The 25,438-nt window shown below is 43.6% G+C and overlaps 1 protein-coding gene across 1 annotated transcript in view; it reads left to right on the forward strand.

Moving 5' to 3' along the window:
- MYO3B (myosin IIIB) overlaps window positions 1-25,438 on the forward strand; it is a 544,035-nt gene that overhangs the window by 179,389 nt on the left and 339,208 nt on the right. Inside the window, 1 exon segment of the mRNA XM_075319688.1 lies at window positions 8,323-8,388. Within this exon segment, the coding sequence (XP_075175803.1) occupies window positions 8,323-8,388 (66 nt within the window).

A 25,438-nucleotide genomic window follows, 5' to 3' on the forward strand; every position in this document is an offset into this window, starting at 1 on the left:
ATAGTAACCCACACAACACCAGAGTTCACTTGGCAACCAAACTTCTCTTTGCCTGGTTCTGTCTCTGTGCCGCCCCGGCGTAGACCGGGTGCTCGGATCTGGGGTGGTCGTGGCTCGAGGGGTCCGGACCTGGGCTCGGCTAACACTCCGATCCTTGGAAAGGGGTATTTACAGGGGAGAAGTTCGTGACGCCACTTGCGGGTTGCGGTAATGAGAGTACCGCCGCTGCTGGAGGGAGTACCAAGGCAGATAGTGTGGGGCAGCAAGGTGTCAGTCCCTCCGCAGCTAGGAAAAGCCCCAGACTCTAGGGTTTTGGTGGATTGCTTGGGAGGACGGTGCAGGGGTCAGGGTATTCACTGCGGTAATCGTGGTGCTGGATGAGGATTATAGAGTGAGGCATGCACTGTGGTAAATCAAAGTCTCTGTGTACTGCTGCCACTGCGGGGAGCCCATCCAGGTATCCACTCCCACCGGTGTCACTTGGTAATCCGGACCCTGCCTCCATGCACAATTTTTGTTGTCTGTTGTGGCCCCTTGGCTTGAAGCTGTTAGGGCCCCGCTACCTATGTGTAGTGTAGCTGTGCTCTTGATGGCTGGCACTTGGGATTTCAGTGGGTTGCTTTATATGGAGAACCCTATCCCCCGCGTTGTGCTGATGCTTTCAATCTCTGAGCTCTTAGGGAAGTTCATGAAGATACTCTCCCTCCCAGGTTAATTATCAGGACGTTGAATCAATTCCTGACCTAGGGTCCTGTACCCCGTCGTGCTCGGTACCGGTCCGCCTATTGGGCTTGCTGATGCCGACAGTCCTCCATGACTATGTCCATCACACACTTTTCCAATGTCACTGTTACCGGTCCCTGACTCCTGTGGTCCCGGACTACTGTCTGCGACCCAACCTTGGACTCGCTCCCCGGGAGCTACTACTCCCAGCTCCTCACTCTTTGAGGGCTCTCACTAAACTGACTTCCTCCCTCCCACTAGTCTGCCTGATCCCGCTGGTGTGTCTGACAGGTCTGATGTGAAGTTAGGATTTGTAGTCCTGATGTTGTGACACCAGTTATTGGGAAACTGGAACCATGGGGGTTGGGTCCTGCACCCTGGGGAACAGGATGCAGTTCCCTGTAGCACCCTGATATAGTCAGGGGTGCTACATTTCTACTATTTCTGGGGTACTCTGTCTCGACATGTACCGCGCTACCTTGGAACTCGTCCTTAGGCTGCCGGGTCTGTGTCTCTGTTTCCCCTCTTCTCTTCTAGGCCCCAACGGCTCTCTAGTCGCATTACTCTCTGAGCCCGTCTGGGGTGAGCTGTAGCCTCCGAAGCTCTCTAGCTTACGTCTGGGTTCCCTGACTGGCCCTGACACTGTGGTCACATCTTTTCTTACTCAAACCCTTTCCAGAACTAGCACCCCTCAAAGGATGTCCCGCTAACCCTCTTAACACCTCTCAGTCCTCTTCGACCTTGACTTAACCCTGTCCTATCGATATATAATCTACAGCTGCTCCAACCCACCCGCTAGGTGGCATCTGCTGGTGAACGGCCCCCAACTCTGCTACATCGGGAACCTTCACTCTGCTAGCAGCATTTACATATTAACACAAACATATATCAATCAGCACCAACCAAATACAATATGTTTAGTATAAACAATAAAAGACACCTTTTGCAGTACAAGTAGACGACATATAGCATAAAATAGTGTAGGGACATGACCACCTTTTACAGTATATACAGATGTAAATCTTCAGACATAATAACGCCAAAATCTGCACAATTTTGTGCAGACTTGTCAATGGGGATATCCCTGTGATTTCTGGAAGATTGGCTTAGACTAGAGATTGGCTGCAGCGGTCATTTGTGTTCCAATGACATCATCAGTTCAAGTAAATAAAAATGAGTGAGAACTGGAGCAGCGGCGGATTTACAGGGTCTGTCTCCTTCCCAGAAGCGCTCCACCTCCTGACTTCATGTTTGCTGGGGAAAGGGTAGTCCTGCTTGATTGACATTTTAGGCCAGGATCATTGTCACACTGCTGCCCTCAAATCTGTGGCCCTCTGATGCTGCTACATGAGGCACCCTTACCTTTGTGGCATCGGAAGCCTTGATCACGAGCTAACAATGCACTTCAATTATTTGTGCAGTGGTTGCAAGCTTTACAAAGAGCTTGTAAACACTTTGCATGTTCAATCACCATTCCAAGACATAAGCAGTGGCCGGTCACCTTGGCAAGAACAATAAACAATAAAAAGTAAAGATCTGTGGAAAACACAAACAAAGTTGCTTGGTTTTACAAGTAATTTGCCAATTTATCCATCTAAAGGCCCTGTCATACACAGAGATAAATCTGTGGCAGATCTGTGGCAGATCTGTGGCAGATCTGTGGCAGATCTGTGGCAGATCTGTGGCAGATCTGTGGCAGATCTGTGGTAGATCTGTGGCAGATCTGTGGCAGATCTGTGGCAGATCTGTGGTAGATCTGTGGTAGATCTGTGGTAGATCTGTGGTAGATCTGTGGTAGATCTGTGGTAGATCTGTGGTTGCAGTGAAATTGTGGACAATCAGTGCCAGGTTTGTGGCTGTGTACAAATGGAACAATATGTCCATGATTTCACTGCAACCACAGATCTGCCAAAGATTTATCTCTGTGTGTGACGGGGCCTTTAGAAGATGTGAATAACGGGTTAGTTATCCTTCTTTCATTATTTTCTTGCATTCTCTCCCATGAGCCTCTTTTTTATTCATTATGGATATACCCTTTAAGTTGGCAGCCCTTACACCATTATGGACCACCTCCACCTGACAAGACCCTATTTATCGCCTTGTGCAGACCCAGTAATGATGATTTATCCCTTGTCTCCAAATGGTGCTGCTGATAATCTGTAGGAGGAATAATTATTGCTTCCTGTATTAAAGGTCCAACGTGATTTAAGAATATGAAAAAAAAAATCCCTGACTGCCTAACCAACTGCTGGCTCTATTGAACCATGGTTATTTCATCTGTTTCACAGATGTTAGTTCAGGGAGTGGGCAGATGGCCAAATCTGCTAAAAATTGGCAAATTCAAGTGCAATTCAAGCAAAGAAATTGCACATTTACTACAAGATTTGTATCTCGCAGTCAATTTATAGTTTAAATATGTTTTTGATAGCGTATCACTTACTGCATATGTCAGTGTATCGTACATTATTAATCACAGCCGGTTGTGCATCAGAGCCTCTCATATGAGAATATAAAATGCATCTTCTTTATAGTCTTTGATAAACCACATGGCTCACTTTACATTTTTTATTCTTTTTTTTTTTTAGCTTTTTAAATCCATTGTGGAAAAACTCCATGTGAACATAGCCTTAAATATCCATATGTGATCTGTGGTCTAAAAGCTTAAAGGGGACCTGTCATGTCTCCAAGTGCTATTAAAGGAACTCTGTCCTCACAGAATGACTGTTCAAACCAAGAACAGGCGCTGGGTGCATCATGGCCGGGCCAAACGTTTAGGTGCACCTACCCACCTGCTTATTTTCCTTATATCACCATCCAACCTCCCCTCTTCTTTGATATAGAGTTCTGGCTTCATAGACCTATTGACTTACTGCTACATTACCTTTAAGATGAGGCTCTACAGCCAGGTTTTGTGTGTTTTGAGATTATATTAATCTGCGGACACTGCCTTGTTTATATACTTATTGTGCATCAGTGCCCTGATATTTCATTGCGGATAAGCACAGGATTATTATATCCATCTCCCTATTTCATACATTTTTTTTCTCGTCTGTCATGTTTTTAACCTTTGTTTTTGTCAGCCTATATGTTTTATATCAATAGAAGCAATATTTATATATACAGTTAGGTCCAGAAATATTTGGACAGTGACACAATTTTCGCGAGTTGGGCTCTGCATGCCACCACATTGGATTTGAAATGAAACCTCTACAACAGAATTCAAGTGCAGATTGTAACGTTTAATTTGAAGGTTTGAACAAAAATATCTGATAGAAATTGTAGGAATTGTCACATTTCTTTACAAACACTCCACATTTTAGGAGGTCAAAAGTAATTGGACAAATAAACCAAACCCAAACAAAATATTTTTATTTTCAATATTTTGTTGCGAATCCTTTGGAGGCAATCACTGCCTTAAGTCTGGAACCCATGGACATCACCAAACGCTGGGTTTCCTCCTTCTTAATGCTTTTCCAGGCCTTTACAGCCGCAGCCTTCAGGTCTTGCTTGTTTGTGGGTCTTTCCGTCTTAAGTCTGGATTTGAGCAAGTGAAATGCATGCTCAATTGGGTTAAGATCTGGTGATTGACTTGGCCATTGCAGAATGTTCCACTTTTTTGCACTCATGAACTCCTAGGTAGCTTTGGCTGTATGCTTGGGGTCATTGTCCATCTGTACTATGAAGCGCCGTCCGATCAACTTTGCGGCATTTGGCTGAATCTGGGGTGAAAGTATATCCCGGTACACTTCAGAATTCATCCGGCTACTCTTGTCTGCTGTTATGTCATCAATAAACACAAGTGACCCAGTGCCATTGAAAGCCATGCATGCCCATGCCATCACGTTGCCTCCACCATGTTTTACAGAGGATGTGGTGTGCCTTGGATCATGTGCCGTTCCCTTTCTTCTCCAAACTTTTTTCTTCCCATCATTCTGGTACAGGTTGATCTTTGTCTCATCTGTCCATAGAATACTTTTCCAGAACTGAGCTGGCTTCATGAGGTGTTTTTCAGCAAATTTAACTCTGGCCTGTCTATTTTTGGAATTGTTGAATGGTTTGCATCTAGATGTGAACCCTTTGTATTTACTTTCATGGAGTCTTCTCTTTACTGTTGACTTAGAGACAGATACACCTACTTCACTGAGAGTGTTCTGGACTTCAGTTGATGTTGTGAACGGGTTCTTCTTCACCAAAGAAAGTATGCGGCGATCATCCACCACTGTTGTCATCCGTGGACGCCCAGGCCTTTTTCAGTTCCCAAGCTCACCAGTCAATTCCTTTTTTCTCAGAATGTACCCGACTGTTGATTTTGCTACTCCAAGCATGTCTGCTATCTCTCTGATGGATTTTTTCTTTTTTTTCAGCCTCAGGATGTTCTGCTTCACCTCAATTGAGAGTTCCTTAGACCGCATGTTGTCTGGTCATAGCAACAACTTCCAAATGGAAAACCACACACCTGTAATCAACCCCAGACCTTTTAACTACTTCATTGATTACAGGTTAACGAGGGAGACGCCTTCAGAGTTAATTGCAGCCCTTAGAGTCCCTTGTCCAATTACTTTTGGTCCCTTGAAAAAGAGGAGGCTATGCATTACAGAGCTATGATTCCTAAACCCTTTCTCCGATTTGGATGTGAAAACTCTCATATTGCAGCTGGGAGTGTGCACTTTCAGCCCATATTATATATATAATTGTATTTCTGAACATGTTTTTGTAAACAGCTAAAATAACAAAACTTGTGTCACTGTCCAAATATTTCTGGCCCTGACTGTAAATAGCTGGGTGTCCACATTTTTTACTATGCAGCTTTTTTTTTTGCATAATTTTTGTTAGCACCCCTCCCTTTATTTATATGTATTACCCTGTGGTGTCCACTACTACTTTCTTAACAAAGTTTTGTGAGGCGCATTGTGTGTGTGGAGGATATTATACAGAGGGTCAGTGTGTGTATGGGGAGATATTATACAGAGGGGCAGTGTGGGTGGACGGATATATTAACAGAGTGGAAGTGTGGGGGGGATATTATACAGAGAGGCAGTGAGTGTGTGAGAGATATTATACAGATGGGCAGTGTGTGGGGGGATATTATATAGAGGGGCAGTGTGTGTGGGAGGATATTATACAGAGGGGCTGTGTGTGTGAGGGATATACATAGGGGTAGTATGGTAGAGAGATATTATGGAGGATGGTGGTGTAGAGGGTATATTATGGAGAGAGGCATTGTACAGGATATATTATGGAGAGGGGCACTGCAAAGGGAGTATTGTGGTGAGCGGCACTGAAGGGTGTGTATTCATTTTCTGAGGGAAATTCTTCATTTTCTGGAACAACTTCAAGGGTGCTAACACTTTTGGTCATGACTATATGTGTAGTGTATATATATATATATATATATATATATATATATATATATACTGTATATATATATATATATATATATATATATATATATATGCACACACATAGATGACTACATCATCTGAGAGCAGCATGGTGTAGGTAAAGAGACCCTGATTCCAGTGATGTAGCACATAGTTTACTGGGTGCAGCAGCTGTGACACAATAAGAGTTCTTAGGTATTGCAGAGCTCAGAAAGATACCCACAGCTTTCTGTGTACATTGTCTATTGACAGTGAGCTGCTTATTAGAGAAGGGGGCATGGTTAGACAAGGGCTCACATGCTCTGTAGTCCAGGCGTTGATAATTTTCTGGTGATAAAATACTTATTGTATGGAAACAGCACACACCCTAAAAAGGTATACATCCCTGAAATCTGTCTCAGGCAGTACCTCATTCTGTCCTCAGATTACACAGCAAAAACCTAGCAACAGATTTCCTTTGAAGGGGTTGTCCCATTTCAAAAAATGTTTGTCTTCAGCTGCACTTTATTATAAAATAACAAACTGATTTTTACTCACCATCCCCAGGTCCAGTGCTGAGCCTTTGCTCCTGCTCCTGGTGTCCAGTGCGGACTCTGCCACCGACATCACGTTCACATCACGATAGCCAATCGATGAGCTCAGCTGCTCTAAAATGTGTCTAGAACTATTGAGCTCAATGATTAGCTGCAGCGCTGTGGAAGTGACGTCAACACCGGAACCAATACTGGACACCAGGGTCACGGCCAGAGACTCAGCGCTGGAACTGAAGGCAGTGAGTAATGAACAGATTGTTATTTTATAAACAACTGCAGTTGGGTATGAAGATTTTCTGACAAGGGACAACCCCTTTAAAGCTATGGAACAGGTTTTTTCATTCTTTTATCCTCTTGGCACACACTTGAGATAACTGCAGGGACAGACTGGATTGCCACAGAGCCAGTGGATCCTTAAATTAGCCCAGTGGCTGACGATACTGCTACCTAAAGGTTCATCAAAAGGCAACCACAGTTTGAAGGTGACAAAACAGACTATTAGTATTGATGATATTTGCTGTGTTCAATCATAAAACAAACTTTACAATATAATTTAATGTAGCCGTATACGTCACTTTAAAGTCCACTTAAAAAGATGCTTCAACATACCCTAACAATGCTCACACTGACTGGATGCATGTTTCTCCGGCAGCACGGGTGTCACACGGCCCGCACACGTACCACACGGAAGTTGTGTGCATGCGGGCCCACGTGACACGCGCCGGAGAAACACACGTGTCATTTTAAAATTAAAAAAAACACACACTCACCTCCACGAGTCCTGCAGTCTCTGCTGCGGCTGTCACCTACATCAGTCCCCCAGTGAAATTGAACACCGCATCATCTTCACTGGGGGCCGGAAGCAGCGTCAGCGGGGCGTGGTCTGTGCCGGACACTGTCATTCAGCACCACAGACAGCTCCAGAAGAATCAGGTAAGGCGGGGCTTTCCATTCTCTGTGTGTTATTGTGTACGGAGAACACACGTAGTGCCATAAACACGGCACACGGAGGGGAACACGCACCTTTGACACGTCCGTGAAACACGTGCATGATTTTCACGGACATGTGAAGGGGGCCTAACACAGGGAATTCAGGGATGCCTGTCTTGCAAGGTCCAATCTAATGTTTATTTGCTATGTTCATTTAAGCAGAAGGTCCTAATCATTGCTCGGACTACAATGTCACGAACAATGCAGTCCGGCACGCCCCCTTCTCTGACACCTCACTGTCATTGTACAATTTCTATGGAGAGCCTAGTGTGGGTGAGGACAGCTCTCACCTCTGCTGCATGGCTAAATCTAAAAATTCTGATTGTGTCAGAACTGCTGCAGCCAGTAATCTAAGTGATACATCATTGGATTCAGAGACTCTTTGCCTATATTAGGCCGCTCTCCGATGAGGTAGCAAAAACTGTTGACAGATCCCTTTTAAGATCTTTTAGTTTATTAAAACAAGTGATCACTTAAGCTTAGCTTCTCAACAGCTCATAGGTTGTGTGCGGTATTGGAGCTTATCCCCATTCAGTTCATTACAACAGAGATGCAATTACACACACAGCCTTCGTATACCTATTGCGAAAAGGAGCCATGTTTTTCTAAACCTACATAGACCCTTTAACATTGTTTATGACTTGTTTTGATATCTTCATTTGCATTGATAACCATCTGGGTTTTTTTTGTTCTAGAAACCCTCCACCTACATTACTTCAAGTCGATCAATGGTCCAGAGCCTTCAGCCACTTTATTGCTCAGTAAGTCTTTATACACATTTATAATGATGCTCCTTTAAACCATCCTTCATTTTCCTCTAATCTACAATGGTGGGTTAAACATTGCATATTTGTTTTAGACTCTGCACTGAAACAATGAACAGTTTTACATGTAGCGCCCCTGAATACATCAGGGTGCTACAGGGAACTGCATCCTTACCTAGGGTGCAGGACCTACCCCCCATGGTTCCAGGTACCCAAGAAACCGGTGTCACTCCCATCTGCACCACAAAACCAAATCACCTCACATCAGTCACTGCCAGACACAAAAGGGGGGTTGGATTAGCTGGAAAATAAGCCAGCCACTTGGGAACTGGGCAGACTGAAAGAGAGAGTGGAGAAGTGAGCTCCACAGAATGAGGAGCTGGGAGAGTTAGCTCCTGGGGAGCTAAGAAAAACTGATTGGGTCGCAAGCAGTGATCGAGGTACGGAGAAGTCAGGGACCGGTTGCAGGGACGTTGGACAGGGGTGTGACGGACGTAGTCTTGGAGGGACTGTCAGCACCAGAAGGGCCCAACAGAACTGACCGGTACCGAGCACGACGGGGTACAGGACCCTAGATCAAGAGCCGATTGAACGTCCTGACAATTCACCTGAGCGGGAGAGGATCTTCAAGGACTTCCCTAAATGCTCAGAGACTGAGGGCATCAGCACAATGGGGGGGACATGGTTTTTCTAGACACAGCAACCCACTGAGGTCCCAAGTGCAAGCCCTTAGGAGCACGGCTACACTACATATAGTGAGCAGGGCCCCCAACAGCTTCAAGCCACTAGGACCATCAACGGACAACAAATTGTGCACGGAGGCAGGCTCCGAATCACTAAGTGACATCAGTGGGACCGGGTACTTGGACGGGCTCCCGGCAGTGGTAGCTGTACTCAGAGACTTTGGTTTACCTGCAGTGTGTGTGTCTCCTTTCTCCACCTCATCCAACACCACAACTACCCACTGTGAGTACCCTGGTCCCTGCACCCTGTCCTCCCAAAGCTACCAACCCCCTGAGCCTGGGGCCTTCCCTACCTGCGGAGGGACTGACACCTTGCTGCTTCATACCATCTGCCCCGGTCCTCTCTCCAGCAGCGGCGGTACTCCCATTACCGCAATCCGCAGGTGGCGTAACAAACTTTTCCCCTGTAAATAACTCATTTTACGGATCAGAGTGTCCGCCAAGCCAGGCCGGACCCCTCGAGCCACAACGATCCCGGATCCGAGCAGCCTGATTAACACCGGGGCGGCACATACACACTTCATTCACTCACAGTTTAAGGCTCCCTTCACACATCTGTGATAAAAATGCACCTTTTTCACGGTCCGTGGTGTGGGTGCGTATTTGTGTGTTTCGTGTGTGTTCAACGTGTGCTATTTGTGATAGTATATGGACAGCAAGAACTTCTATACTCACCTGTCCCCGACGCTGCTGTCTATAGCGCTGCTGCTTCTGGGTCCGTGGTGCAGTGAATATTCATGAGCATAACAAAGAAGGAAGTGACAGCAGTGCCAAAGACAGCAGCGCTGGAGACAGGTGAGTATAGAAAATTATTTTATTTCAAAGACCCGTGTTTTCTCTGGTACGTGTCACACTGATGTCACACAGATCACATCAGTGTGCAGGCCGTGTGACACCCGTGCTGCCGAGAAAAATGGACAGGTCAACGTGTGGACACACGTACATGAGAAAACAGGGATGTGTGTGCAGACCCATTGATGTATATCTGTGTCTCTGGTGCATATGAAAACGGACGTCATAAGTACCGGAATCACTGACGTGTTCAAAGGGCCTAAAAGGAATCCAGACATGGAGATTTTCTGAGGGCTCATGTACACATTTTCTTGACCGGTTTTCATAAGAGTTTTTGATCATATTTTCATCAGCGTTTGGTCAGAGTTTCATCAGTTTTCTCTGATGAGAACATCTTTTTTCCAGCTTCTCCTATCAGTCCGTGAAAAAACACTTTGCTGTTCACATGCTCAATCTTATGAGCGTTTTTTTCTTCCACTTCAGCTTTTCAAAAACGCCCGGTGGGAAAAAAAATAAGGCACATGTGTCTTGTGATGGAATTCACTCCAAACTACGGTAGTCACCGTCCAATCTAAAGTCTCCTAAAATAATGTTTCAGGAAAATAAACTCTTACAAAACCACTCCAGGAAACAAAAAGACGTCTCCAAAAGCTCCCCAAAGATGGAGCGTTTCCTAAACTGGAAAACCTCCTGATTATGACACCCTCGAAAAAATTCTGTGTACACATAACCTATACAATTTACTTATTTTATGGTCCCCACAGCCATTCCTTCTTACATGGCTGTGCCGTTCCATCTTTTTATCCTACTCAGGGACATGGAGACTCATAAAAGTTAATAGCATTGGTCAAGAGTCAAAACTCCAGAGTCTCTGTAAGATTATGCTATTTCAATGGAAAAACAGCGACAAAAAAATGTTCCCATTTTTGTGTAGACGTCTGTCTGGTCGCGTCACATGGAAATCCAGTGGAGTACTAACCAGTAGATCACAGTCCACTATGTGTCTACATCTACTATACACTGTGTAAATTTGGTTGGTAATATTTTAAAATTCAAAAGTTGGTCAAACTGCAGAATGTGCATACATTTTATAAGGTTTTTTTTTACTATTTTTTTCATAAGGGAACGTTTTTGCCTCTCCACTATGACGGGTCTTTAGAGATGATCCCTATATTTTATAGACAATGTGATCTATGGGGATAACTGCAATGATATTTGAGTTTTCAGGTATTGAAGAGGCAGATTTTGCTTCTATTTTCATTCCTGCTCCTCCACTGAATATTCTTTTTTTTTCCTTTTCCTATATGATGCTAGAGATGCAAGCATTTTTATTTAATACGCCCAAAATAATATTTGTGGTCCTTTCCAAAAAGACGTTACTCACAAGAATCTCTGGGGCGTGTCTTTCGACTGTTCTGCATGATTACCCCCTTGTAAATGCATGTTTCCGAACTCATTGCTTTGCTTTAAGTGACAGCTCTAGTGGGCTCCTTGTTGGCCATCACTCAGCAGAATGGGGAGGTTTGTGATTAGGGATGATCGAATATCACAAATATTCGACAATATTCGGCTTCGCGAATATTCGACGAATAGGTCACCGCTATGCGAATATTCGATGCGCAATGTAAGTCTATGGGAAGCCTGAATAGTTGCTATTCAGCAACTATTCGGGTTTCCCATAGACTTACGGGAGGACATGTATGAGCACAAGGAGTAAACGGAGGCATAGCCAGGTCAATATCCGAGAGTCAGAAATCCAGGAAAGCACGTAATAGGTTGAGGGAGAAAACAGAGACGAGGTCAGGTAACGGTCCAAGGTGAACAGGCAGGAGGTCATGACTGGGACACGGATTGGGCAGAGAGAAGTCAAATAACAATCCGAGGTCAGAGAACAAAGATCAGAACACCAACAGAGACACAAGCCAACAGCACAACTGGAGAACCAGAGAATACAACTGGCAAAGTTCTGGGCGAGCATCCTCTGTAAAAAAAGTGAACAATTACCAGGAGGTGGACACCTGCGTAATCAGCACCAACATGGAATCCTGTGCAGCCAAACAAGCTGCTAGCTCACTGACTCAGGAAGGCGCAGCAGAGTATCTCCAAAGGCAAGATGCTCTGCACAGAGGAATCGTGTAACTGTCAGGAATGTAATTCAGGAAAACACAGCAGAGCATCTTCTAGTCTGGAAGATGCTCTGCACAGAGGAATGGTGACAGGTGCTCAGAAATGGACAACCCCTTTAAGACAATAATTTTTTTCAGCCATAAAAAAAAATTGATGCATATGCATCAACCTAGGTTTCTGTAAACTGCTATAAACCTTACCTATCTAATTCTCAGGAATCTGCTGACAGACTCTTTAAAAGGACATGTCACAAACCACAGTAAACCCCTCAAAAATAATTTTATTTTTCTTGTGTGAACGGAGCTTTTTTTTTTTTTTTTAGAAAAAAATAAATAAATAATTATAAAACCTCTTTATGTGCTATCGTTTCATTTCAATTCAGAACCTAAAAAATAAGCGACTAGACAAAATCCAGCTAAGAGGCGCAGTTATTTTTTATTGTTTTTATGTTCTGCATACTTTTGTTTATTCCTTTGGCTTGTAGACAAATCTGGCTTCATGTTATCTGCAGTGGGGCTGTAATGACTTTAAAAATGACCATTTTATCATCATAGAACACATTTTACCTCCAGCCTGGAAGTCACAGATAGAGCAAATGTTTTAATCTACCTGCCACTATTTACCACTCCAAGATCTGAGACAGCGCTGATACGTAATAGTGCTTGATATAAAAGCAGGTGCAGTCAGCTCCACATCTGTCCTTTCCCCTTTTGCTGTTAGTTACTTTGCTTATGTTTTCCCTGGTGTATGTGGAGTGATGAATGGCTCTTTCACAGATTTACGATAAGACAGAAGAAAAGTTCTATTATTTTTCTTGGAATTAGGGATCCGCAAAAGATAAAGGAAAACAGATTCAAACTAGTGTAAGGTGAAGATTCTATGGAATAAAAAACACTTCACTGCATAAAATCCTTAGAGGAGTTGTCCACAGATCTCGCTGACAATCTACCTCCAGCTTATTTTTAATGAAAGGTGGCATTACCAGTGTGAGACATGTAATGACTGACAGTCTGCTCTTGTGATATACATGTCTCACACTGGTAATGCCCTTTTCATTTAGGCTTCGGTTCCACTTGCGTTTTCCACAGACAAGTGCAACCCTTCACACCAGTGCAAAACTATGGGGCAGTGTCCATCTGCGATTGATTTCTCATGCCATATCGGCATGAGAAATGAATTGCAGCATGCTGTGTTTGGCAGCGAGTCTCGCTTCACATGCACCCATACAAACCTATGGATGCGTGTAAAACATCGTACTGCACTCGCATGTCATCCGACCGCAGTGAGATGTATGCAGAGACAGGCTGCGGAGAAGAGGGAGAAAGTGTTCCCTCCTTCTCCTCTGTAAGCCCTTATATACAGTTTTCTAGAATACTGTATATAAATATCCAGGCCACTCTGTATAACATAAAACCCAGCATTTATTATACTCACCTGTGGGGTGGTCCGGTCCGATGGGAATCGCTGGTCTCGGTCCTGCGCCTCCTCTCTTCCTTCCATCGCTGTCCTCCTTCCCAGCTCCATGTGGATGACAAGTCCTATACCATCCACACAGAGGCCTTAGTTGCCTTCTTGCGCACGCGCACTTCTCTCTGCCCTGCTGAGCGCAGAGTAGAGTATTGTAGTGCACATGCGCGGTCGGTCTTTGACCTTTCCCTGCACTTGCGCATAACAGTACTTTGTTCTGCCCTCAGCAGGGCAGATCAAAGTTCGCATGTGCAGGAACACAACGGAGGCCTCTGTGTGGATGACATAGGTCGCGTCATCCACATGGAGCAGGGAAGGAGGACGGCGATGAAAGGAAGAGAGGAGGCGCCGGACCCGAGTGCAGCAACGCCCATCGGACTTGACCGCCCCATGTAAGTGTAATAAAAGATGTTTTTTATGTTATACAGAGTGGCCTGGCTCTTATATACAGTATTCTAGAATGCTGTATATAAGAGCTCACTGGTTGTGGCCACAGGTTATAGGGGATAAATCTGGTCATAGGTTCCCTTTATGGGGCCCAATGTTTGAATATTCCTACTTAATGGATTCTAATCCTTAAGTACAAGTGTAATTGGGCAAGTGACTCGCCCACCCCAGGGCTCTGGGACACCCGGTGTCGGGCCGGACTAGTCCGGGGGTAGTCAGTGGTGGCGGGGCCTGACTCCGTGACCCTGGCGGGGTCAACTAGTATGGCAGTTGTGGGGGTGGTAACTTTAATTAAAGTTTGTGGAAATATTCGTGACGCCACCTGCGGATTGCGGCTATAGAGCCGCCGCTGCTGGATGAGACCTCCGGGGCTGATGGATTAGCAGCTGGGATGGTTCTGCTCCCCACAGGTGGAGCGGTACCCCGGGGCAGCCGTTGGTGCTTGTTAAAGTCTATGGTGTTTTGGTGAATGATGCGGTGCAGGGTGAAATAAAGGAAGCAACACCAGGGGATGCAGTTTCAAGGTGTTTACTCACTGTTGCCAAGGCTGCAGCAGACTGGTTGCCTTTGGAGTGATTAAATTCACTGTCAGGGACCTCCGCCTATCCCGGGTAGTTCTTAAGGTAAATGCCGGTGCACCCTTTGTTTGTGTCTTCTTCCTCGACTGACTTCGGAGCCTTGACCTTTATAGATAAACTTGTCTCGGCCTCCACCATAGCGTCTGGTCAAGAGGCCTTGCCTGGCTGGAATCTTACCCTCTTCCCAGGGGATCTACGGCAGGTTGTGGCCCGGGGCGCTTGCAACCAGCCTGGGCCTCGGTGTCACTTTCTGAGGAAATGTCTGTCTTCCCTCTGTCTGGGGACTGTCCCCGATTGCAGCCTGATCCCTCCACCCGATGATTTAGTGGAACAGGCCATGAGCTTAAAAGCCTTCCGTGGCCCTGGAATCCTTTCTTCTCAGTCTGTGGTGTCACCTGGGCCTAGCTGGGCCCCAGGATCTCCACCAGGAAACTTCTCTCTCAGTCACTTTCTCTCCACTCTGGTGAGGTAACTACCTCCCTCTCCTTCTCCCTTCACTAACTCCTCTCCAACTGAACTTGAACTTCCTGTTCCTACTCTCTCTTTCTGTTGGCTCCTCCCACTTTCCCTATTGCTAGGCCCCACCCTATGGGAGAAGAGATGGGTCTTACGGCCCCCCAGCATGCAGCATGGGGGTAGCTGCCACTATCTCCGGTCCCAAAATATGCCTGACAATAGGTGTAGTGTGAATTTGCCTGTGAACCGGCATGTACCCTTGTCCTTACCTAGGATGGGACATCACACCTCTGGCTGAGGTGCAATGTCTCTGTGGCGATGGAAGCCTCAGGGGCGCCACACAAGTCCTGCTAGTTCTTGAGAAGTGAGTGGCAGCTGAATATGGCTCTTCTTCTGCAGTCAGCCTGGGGTATAATGCCATCCGAGCAGCCCTGTATACCTGCAGTATAATGGGAATGTTCTTTTCTTACCATAATATCTGAAAACTATCCTCTTATTTATCTCTTCTTGCTAAATTGTTCGCTGTGCATTTCCTGACCTCAGATTATGCAATTTGCATTTTTTTTGTAATTTAATCATCTATGCAAGCAATTTTTAAACGTGTTTTCTTTGCAATAGATCATGAGGTAATGAAGCATAGAACAAAAGAGATGTATTAAGGATAAACAATTCAAAGAGAGCTGTAAATTCACTCGGCGCTGCAGATATTGCGAGACTGCGACTACGTTTTGGAATGTAATTCCTTGTAATAACGTTCCGAGCTGAAACCATTGTTTATTCCTGTGAAATGACGAGAGCGATCAACATTAATAATCAGTATTCCATTCATTTAAATTAAAACATCAGGGCACAGAGTGGAGAGCCTTTGGCCATTCGGGATAATTGGCTCATTTATTTGCATTAGTTATGCATTTGTCAGTGCTAAACTTCCTACGGTTTAGTTATGATGAATTAAAAATAACAATTTTCACAATCCCATATTACTTTTCTGTATGGGATGAAAATTTGGCAGCAATATTTTTGTAATTTTCTTGATGAGCGGTTTGCAATATAGTACTCTAATTATTGGGAGAGAATCTGAACCGTAGTTACAGGAGTTACATACTTATCTTGCACAAATCCTCGCTTTCCTTTTACATCAATTTGTTCCAATTTCATAACATGCCTGGATCAAACCGCTCAGAATAAGGCCAGGGTCTGACGAGCCTATGAAAAATCATCCAAAAAACTGAGACGATTTATAGCCGTGTGCTATCAGCGTGTCTATTTTTTTTTTTACATCCGTGTGATGTCCGATTTGATACATCAACAATTTAAATTGTACAGGATTAAATACAGTCTCCTAAATTAGTAATTGCAATGTAAATGTAAGAGGTTGTCCAGTGCCCTGCCGCCCCTGAAGATGTTATCGTCTTATACAAATGTTGTAGAGAAATTTGTTTTTTAAGTGCATTTGTCCTGTATAACTTGGCCGGCCACCACTAGGTATCACTGGGTCCCTGGTCCCACAGTGTAAGAGAATGTGAGGGAGGGACAGGCTGGCATGGGTTAAAAGGGGGAGGACAGTCCCCAGCACAGGAAGAGTTATAGGAAAAGATAGCTTTCTGTTTCAGGTAGTTAGGGAGTAGTGACAAGTATAGATTTTCTTATTATTGCTCCCACAGTTGATGTCATCACACCAAGCTGCTTGCCTATTGCAAATTCAGTCTTCCCAGCCTGGTGTAGGGCTAAAATTTTGTTTCTGTTGTCCTTTGACAGCTCTGAGGTCTTTACCATAGTGAAGTTTGGAGTGTGACTGTTTGAGGTTGTTGATAGGTGTCTTTTATACTGATAACAAGTTCAAACAGGAGTCATTACTACAGGGAATGAGTGGAGGACAGAAGAGCCTCTTAAAGAAGAAGTTACAGGTCTGTGAGAGCCACAAATCTTGCATGTTTTGAGGTGACTAAATACTTATTTTCCACCATAATTTGTTAAAAAAAATGTTTGCTAAATCAGACAAGGTGATTTTCTGGATTTGTTTTCTCATTTTGTTGTGGTCTACCTATGATGTCAATTTCAGGCCTCTCTCATTTTTTTAAGTGGGAGGACTTGCACAATTGGTGGCTGACTAAACACTTTTTTCCCCAATGTATACAGTATATATTCATAATATGATCATTTTCCGGGATTTTGTTTTCTCTATGTATAACACTCTATGTGTGGGTCATTTGATTTCTTTGAATGAGTCATTTTCGTCGTTATGACTACCTGCCAGCGTCTAACTATTCCGGAGGTGTCTTTGTATCCCTATGGTTACCAGATGATGTCTTGTGACTCATTGGATCAGGAATACACTGTTTTCCTATGACTCATTGGTCCCACCATGCGCCGGCTGACCCTGGAAGTGACGTCGCTTCATTCCATTTTATGTGAATGCTGGTTGATATCCACATTTTTGGTGCCGCACAGGATGTTACGCCACACAGCTCCATAACAACCGATAGCGTCATTTCTGTTAATCTTTTATGCTTAGACCGGAAGCAATTACCAATTTCCACGGTGATTGGATTCCAGCGCTTTAAAAGACTGACAAACCTCTACACCCCCCACTCCCAAATGAAGCATTTCTTGCGAAAAGCGCGTCGAGTGCAGTGGGACCTGGCTTTTATGTGTGGCTCTCTGGACTGGTAATTATATGTGTACTGTGACACTTATGTTGTGGTACTTATAACTTGCTGCTATTTTTGACACACTGGTGTCTGTTACTTCTATTGTATGTACTCATCATTATTTATTTATGGATTGACATGGTGATATTTATTAGCATATACTGATGAATTTATGTAATTGTTTATCCATAGTCATATCCATTTTTTATTCCCTTGATATATGTTACAGCATACTTTTTGTGCCATACCAGTTGAGTTTGCCAGGTGTCTTCCTCATGTTTTTTCCTTCTGCTTGTTGTATTTTTTTTACATGCTCTTGTACCTTTTTATCACTTTTTGAATACAATTAATTAGTTTTATGGTGATTGGCATTGGCTCGCTTTTCTTTTTGGTGTTTTTCCTATTGTTGCTTGCTGCCATTATGTATGGGTTGTGCTATAGGTTATATGTATATACAGTAATATTAGTGTGTCCTATTTGATGTGTAAACAGCAGTCCCACTGCCTGTTACGTGATGTGTACAGAGCAGTCTTAATGTCACTTATATGATGTATTTACAGCAGTCTCAGTGTCTCTTATATGACATATATACAGAAGTCTGTTTATCCTATGTGATGGATATACAGCAGTCTGTTTTTCCTTTGTGATGTATAAACTGCAATGTCTTATGTGATATTTATACAGCAGTCTCAGTGTCTCCTATATGATGTATATTCCACAGTCCCATTGTTTCCTATATAATGTATATACAGCACAGCAGTAGCAGTCTTATATGTGATGTACGTTATCTACAGCAGTCCCAGGTCTTCCACATGATGTACATACAGCAGTGTTGTATGTGAGGTATATACAGCAGTCACATTGGATCCTACTAATACCCTAGTATTGGTGTGTTGCCTATGGGCAAATAAATATTAATTGTAGACAGCATGTTTAAAGAAGACAATTTTGAAAGACTCTCCAAATAGGCTGCTGCATAATTAGGATTATTATTCGAGGATTTTTTTTGTTTATCTTTGGTGTCAGATATCATAAAAATTATGCATGGACCTTTTTTGCTCACCAGCTTTTATTAGTGTTTGTGTATTTAATGTGTGGCCCAAGACAACTCTTCTTCTTCCAATGTGGACTGGAAGGTTGGACACCCCTGATTTACAGTATATTTGGACACAGCCTATGTTTATGTCACAGAAGTAAGCTGAGCCTAATGCCTTATGCACATGATTCTGTTTGAAACAGTTATAATAGGATATCCATAGGGATCAGTGGGTGTTTAGTGTACTATGCTGCATTTGCATACGCTCTTTGGGGAAGTTTCCCAAAATCATTCCTTTTACAGAATAGGTCTGTACATACAGCTACTGTAGGAAGATTGCGCAGGTAGCATACAAAATCTCTGCAGTTCTGTAATACAAAGTTGTATGTGCCTAGGTGATGTTCTACTAACTTTCTGCCGTAACTCCCAAGGTTTATATCCACATTTTGTGGGACACTATGAGCTCTTCCACGATCTACACAGGATCAGCCACAAAACCACACTGAAATGCCACTTTGGATATTTATTTATTCTGCTCTCCTTTGAAGGCAGCTTGGAATAATAGTGTACTGTGTATTAAAATTATCTGTTCATACACCGACGAGCAAAAGGGTAACAATGTTTTGAACTTTTGACTTTTAGCATGGAAACACCTTTTGGCAGAAGAACAATGAACACAAATGAAGGAGATCTGACGTTCGAGGCTGTAGTGGATGGTGACATATGGAGTATGAAAGTCAAAAGTTCAAAACATTGGTACCCTTTTGCTCTTCAGTGTATAGTACATACCTATATAGTACAACTATATTCATAGTTTTGTTTTCAGGCCAACTGGATTCTCCTGTGTGTCTCTCAATAGAAGATTGAGAGTGACTGCATATATTTGTCTACAGTTCAGAAAACCTCAGAAAAAAGTATTTGTACCAATATAAATTAAATTTAAGTGACTTATGGTTTGCATATTGTCAAGCCTCGTATTTTATCTGGCAGTCTCCTGTGCTGTAGTCCGTTTCCCTCTCCACTGAGCCACAGTCAGGTTTGGTCGTTGTCCTGGTTCTGAACACTTTGTTTGTGTTTATTGCCTTTCTGCCAACAGGTGTTTTCACACTGTAATTCAGTCTGCCCTGTCACCCGGTGGGTGTAACTATGTAAAGTTTCCCTGGGATTGCATGCCATGCTGGTAAAATTTTGGAAGGGGACACTGCTTTGAATTACAGCTTTTCTGGCAAGTGCTTTTTCTGGCAGATTGTTACTTTTGGTTTTAAATATTTCTTACTCTGCACCTTCCCTGGGATTCTTAAGAAGGTAGTTGATACCCTTGATGGCCGCTTAGGAAGCAAGGCCCCAATGGCCATCTTAGTCATCCAGTCATGCTTGTTTCAGTCTGCAGAGGGGCTTTTAGGGCTTCACAGCTGGGACCCCTAGTCTGTACAAGAACCGGGTGGGTCACACACGCATTAAATATATGTAGATTTCTTACAGTGATATTAAAGGTTATATTATAGGCATTTGTGTTATTTTTCTCTGATGTGTACAAGTAAAGATGGACAATGTACTTTGTTATGACATTATATTGAGTGCAAATGACAAACTCTACATCTATGTATAACACACATGGGAATACACAATTTGCATTTTTATTGATGTCTATTGATAATGGAAGGCCACAAACCCAAGTGTCAGACCACAATCCTGTTCATGTGAGATTATATCCAGACAAGTATTGGCAGATTAGCAGCAGGACTCATCAATTCCATTCTTCAAATAGTGAAGGTCGTTTACAGCAGTAAAACCTATGTGTTATCTCCATTTACAATGTTGTGCCTTTTTTCCACCATTTATCTGTTTTACAGTTTTTTGCACAGCTCTGAAGGTGATCAGATCACTGGATCTGACTAGTCAAGGCCTCCCTGCGCATTATACTAATATTATCTGAACCCACCGATAGTGACAGGTTCGTTGAATGGTAAATGTGTATGGGGTTGAGGCCAACTGATGATCCGGAGATATGTCAATCACAAATGACTGATTTCGTACTGCTGATTGCATTACCCTCTCTGAAGTAAGCTGCTGTCCGATGTGTCAGTCGGCAAGTTTCTCATAGAGAACATAGGAGCGCTTGCCCGAGTGAGTGCTCCTGTGTATGGCAAAGCCGGTTGAGATGACTTTCGGCTGAAGCTTCGCTCTGCCGACAGCCATCTAAAGATCATGGATTGCTTTATTGTCCCTGCGTTTCTCCCATGCTGTTGAGGCAAAGCTGCTGCTTTCTCCCCCCTCTATTCTCCGACAATTTTGGCACTAATTGGAGTGTGCAGTGAGCCAACCCATAGCACGAGGTAACTTCAAGTTATCCATTTTCCCTACATTTACAGAAGGAATAGAATTAAAAAACTACAATGCACATTTTTAAGAAAAGATGGAGCAGAACTATTATTTGAAAAATATAGCATAGTAGCATTCTGTACCTAGACCCCTAGTATATACAACTCAGCCAATATTATCTTATTTAGTTGTATATAGAGTTGAGCAAGTACCTAACTATTCGTACTTGCTATACTCATAACGAGTACTGTCTAATACTCGCATATTCATTCCGAATAGCGTGTGTAATGCAAGTCAATGGGGAATACTCGGAAAGTAACGAGTAACCCAAATGCCGCACTATTCATGCGAGTAGTGAATAGTGCGGAATTCGAGTTACTCGTTACATTGCGAGTATTCCCCATTGACTTGCACTGCACATGCTATTCGGAATGAATATCCGAGTATTAGACAGTACTCGTTATGAGTATAGCGAGTACGAATAGTTAGGTACTCGCTCAACTCTAGTTGTATACTTCTTTCCAGGTAGATGATGAGATCTCATGGTGACATCCTGGTGATCTTTATGTTCTCAGAAGCCAACATCCCAGTTACCTGATCTTAGAATGATGAAATTAATGAAATAACATCTACTGTATCACTGAAGTCCTCTACAGTAAAAGATGTGGGTAGAAATAGAAATTACTATCACATATACTGATGATGATTAGACAGACTGTAGACCGACAAAATGTAATTACTTCACTGTCATTAAGCAATGTGTAAGCCAGTTTCTATGTGAAGAGTTATGGATCTTTGAAATTAGTACAGAGCCCAATTGCTACTTTAATTTTCACTCTGCTTTGTTTTAACTCAAGATCTGTACTAAAAAAATAATGCAATACACTGGGTGCAGAGTTATTAGGCAAGTTGTATTTTAGCGGAATTTTTTTATTATTGATCAACAACTATGTTCTCAATCAACCCAAAAGACTCATAAATATCAAAGCTTAATATTTTTGGAAGTTGGAGTGGTTTTTTTTCGATTTGGCTATCTTAGGGGGATATCTGTTTGCGCAGGTAACTATTAATGTGCAGAATTATTAGGCAACTTAATAAAAACCAAATATATTCCCATCTCACTTGTTTATTTTCACCAGGTAAACCAATATAACTGCACAAAATTTAGAAATAAACATTTCTGACATACAAAAACAAAACCCCAAAAAATTAGTGACCAATATAGCCACCTTCTTTCTGATGACACAACAGCCGACCATCCATAGATTCTGTCATTTGCTTGATCTGATCAACATTGCATGCAGCAGCCACCACAGCCTCACAGACACTGTTCCGAGAGGTGCACTGTTTTCCCTCTGTGTAGATCTTACATTTTATGAGGGACCACATGTTCTCTATTGGGTTCAGATCAGATGAACAAGAGGGCCATGTCATTATTTTTTCATCTTTTAGACCTTTACTGGCCAGCCACGCTGTGCAGTAGTTGGATGCATGTGATGGAGCATTGTCCTACATGAAAATCATGTTTTTCTTGAACGATACCGACTTCTTCCTGTACCACTGCTTGAAGAAGCTGTCTTCCAGAAACTGGCAGTAGGTCTGGGAGTTGAGCTTCACTCCATCCTCAACCCGAAAAGGTCCCACAAGTTCATCTTTGATGATACCAGCCCATTACCAGTATCCCACCTCCACCTTGCTGGCATCTGAGTCAGAGTGGAGCTCTCTGCCCTTTACTGATCCAGCCTCTGGCTCATCCATCTGGCCCATCAAGAGTCACTCTCATTTCATCAGTCCATAAAACCTTTGAAAAATCAGTCTTAAGATATTTCTTGGCCCAGTCTTGACGTTTTATCTTATGTTTCTTGTTCAAAGGTGGTCGTTTTTCAGCCTTCCTTACCTTGGCCATGTCCCTGAGTATGGCACACCTTGTGCTTTTTGATACTCCAGTAACGTTGCAGCTCTTAAATATGGCCAAACTGGTGGCAAATGGCATCTTGGCAGCTTCACGCTTGATTTTCCTCAATTCATGGGCAGTTATTTGCGCCTTTTTTACCCAACATGCTTCTTGCGACCCTGTTGGCTATTTGCCATGAAACGCTTGATTGTTCGGTGATCACGCTTCAAATGTTTGGCAATTTCAAGACTGCTGCATCCCTCTGCAAGACATCTCACAATTTTGGACTTTTCAGAGCCCGTCAAATCTCTCTTCTGACCCATTTTGCCAAAGGAAAGGAAGTTGCCTAATAAGTATGCACCCCTTATATAGGGTGTTGATGTCATTACATCGCACCCCTCCTCATTACAGAGATGCACATCACCTGATTTACTTAATTGGTAGTTGGCTCTCAGCCTATACAGCCTGGAGTAGGACAACATGTATAAAAAGTATCATGTGATCAAAATACTCATTTGCCTAATAATTCTGCACACAGTGTATATTACAGGCGGACATTCCCATAAGTAACCTTGGAATGATCTAGAATCCAAATCAATGCAAATGTAGTAGCTTTACCTATTGTAGAATATCCAGGACACAGATGAGAATTGACCTCAGCATCGTATAATAAATCAATCATCTTATTATCTCTGAGGACCAATGGAAAGGCCACGATGTATAGTGTTTATCACTGTGCACTGGGTCTACACAGTAGATATGTCTGATCATGCAGGTCAGACACAGACAGGATTATCTAGTATGAAAAATACTTAAAGGGATTGTCTCTCTTTCATCAGAATTGTAGCGCTCCACCGGGTCTTGGTATCCTGTTTGACGAGGGAGCGGTGCACTCTTGACGATTGAAAAGTTGGTCTGGCAGCATGGCTGATCCACTCCATGCTCACGATGCTTCTAGAGGAGGCAGAATCGGAGAAATATAAGAGCACTGAAGCTTGTAGTATCCGGTGATCCAGCCAGCTTCAGAGCAGTGCTTACTGTAGAGCAAACAGCTTTCAAGCGCATGTTCCTTACTTAGGAGACCGACCAGCTCGGAGGAGGCTAGTAGTCTTGGCAATGAGCTATAAACTGTAGGTTAAAAATAATTAAAGTTGCTTGGACAGCCGGAGGCACTAACCGGGCTTCATTTCACTGTAGATAAACATTCACTTTGGTGACTTTTTGTTTAGTGTCACAATCATACAATTATCCAGAAGAATCTGGGAATCACCAAGAAAGTAGAGCTCTCCAGAAAATACATAGATCTCCAGGCACTGGCGGACAAAGACAGAAAAGTGCGCCTGTGGAAAACAATATATGGGGACTTTGAAGCCCAATAGCTCATCATAATGCACAATCTCACCTGATTTGGAGGTAGAAATGGGCCCCCTCACCTCTTGGGCGCCTGTGCGGCTGCACAGTTTGCACCAATAATATGTCCCCCCCTTTCTCCGGAATGCGCCATATCTCAACCTTTAACTATTCCTTTGCTTCCCTTCGTTCCTGTACGTGGCCACAGTCAGTGTCTATCTAGCACTAAGGAAAAGGTCTTAAGTGGCTTAAGGGGGCTTTACACGCTGCAATATCGGTACCGATATCGCTAGCAAGCGTACCCGCCCCCGCCGGTTGTGTGTCACGGGCAAATCGCTGCACCCGTCACACGGATTTACCTTCCCTGTTACGTCGCTCTGGCCGGCGAACCGCCTCCGTTCTAAGGGGGCGGTTCGTGCAGCGTCACAGCGACATCACACGGCAGCCGTCCAATAGAAGCGGAGGGGCGGAGATGAGCGGGATGTAACATCCCGCCCACCTCCTTCCTTCCGCATTGCCGGTGGATGCAGGTAAGGTGATGTTTGTCGCTTCTGCGATGTCACACATAGCGATGTGTGGTGCCGCAGGAACGACAAACAACCTCGTTACTCACCAGACAACGATCGTTGGTTTTTGGACAACCTCTCCAAAACCAACGCTTTGTACCACTTTTGCGATCGTTGTATGTCACTTGTATGTGTCACATGCTGCAATGCCGCTAATGATGCTGGATGTGCGTCACAAACACCGTGACCCCGACGATAAATCGTTAGCGATGTCGCAGCGTGTAAAGCACCCTTTAGCCTCTGGCCAGTGATTTATAACTAAAGATGGGTCTGATGTCGGGTCTGTAAACAAAAGTCTGATGTAAGGTCTATAAACCAGGAAGAATATCATCTTTAGGCAAGGTGGTATGGTCTGGTCCGTATTTTATAGAGGGTCTTGTCTAGGGTGCATATTTATTCAGGAGGTCTGTTCTGGGATTGTTTTTTTTCGGAAGGAGATCTGTTCTGAATTCTGTAGATTTTAGGGGGTCTGCATTTTTTGGGGAGTTTGTCTTGTAATCTGTAACATTTAGTTATCTAATCTGAAGACCATATTTATTTGGGGTGGGGGGGAAGGATAGGGGGGTCCTTGATTGGATCAGTACAGAGCCTGGATAGGGGTTTGTATATTTTTATGGG

Source organism: Anomaloglossus baeobatrachus, chromosome 7, assembly GCF_048569485.1.
Source record: "Anomaloglossus baeobatrachus isolate aAnoBae1 chromosome 7, aAnoBae1.hap1, whole genome shotgun sequence".
In the NCBI taxonomy this organism is placed as follows: domain Eukaryota; kingdom Metazoa; phylum Chordata; class Amphibia; order Anura; family Aromobatidae; genus Anomaloglossus; species Anomaloglossus baeobatrachus.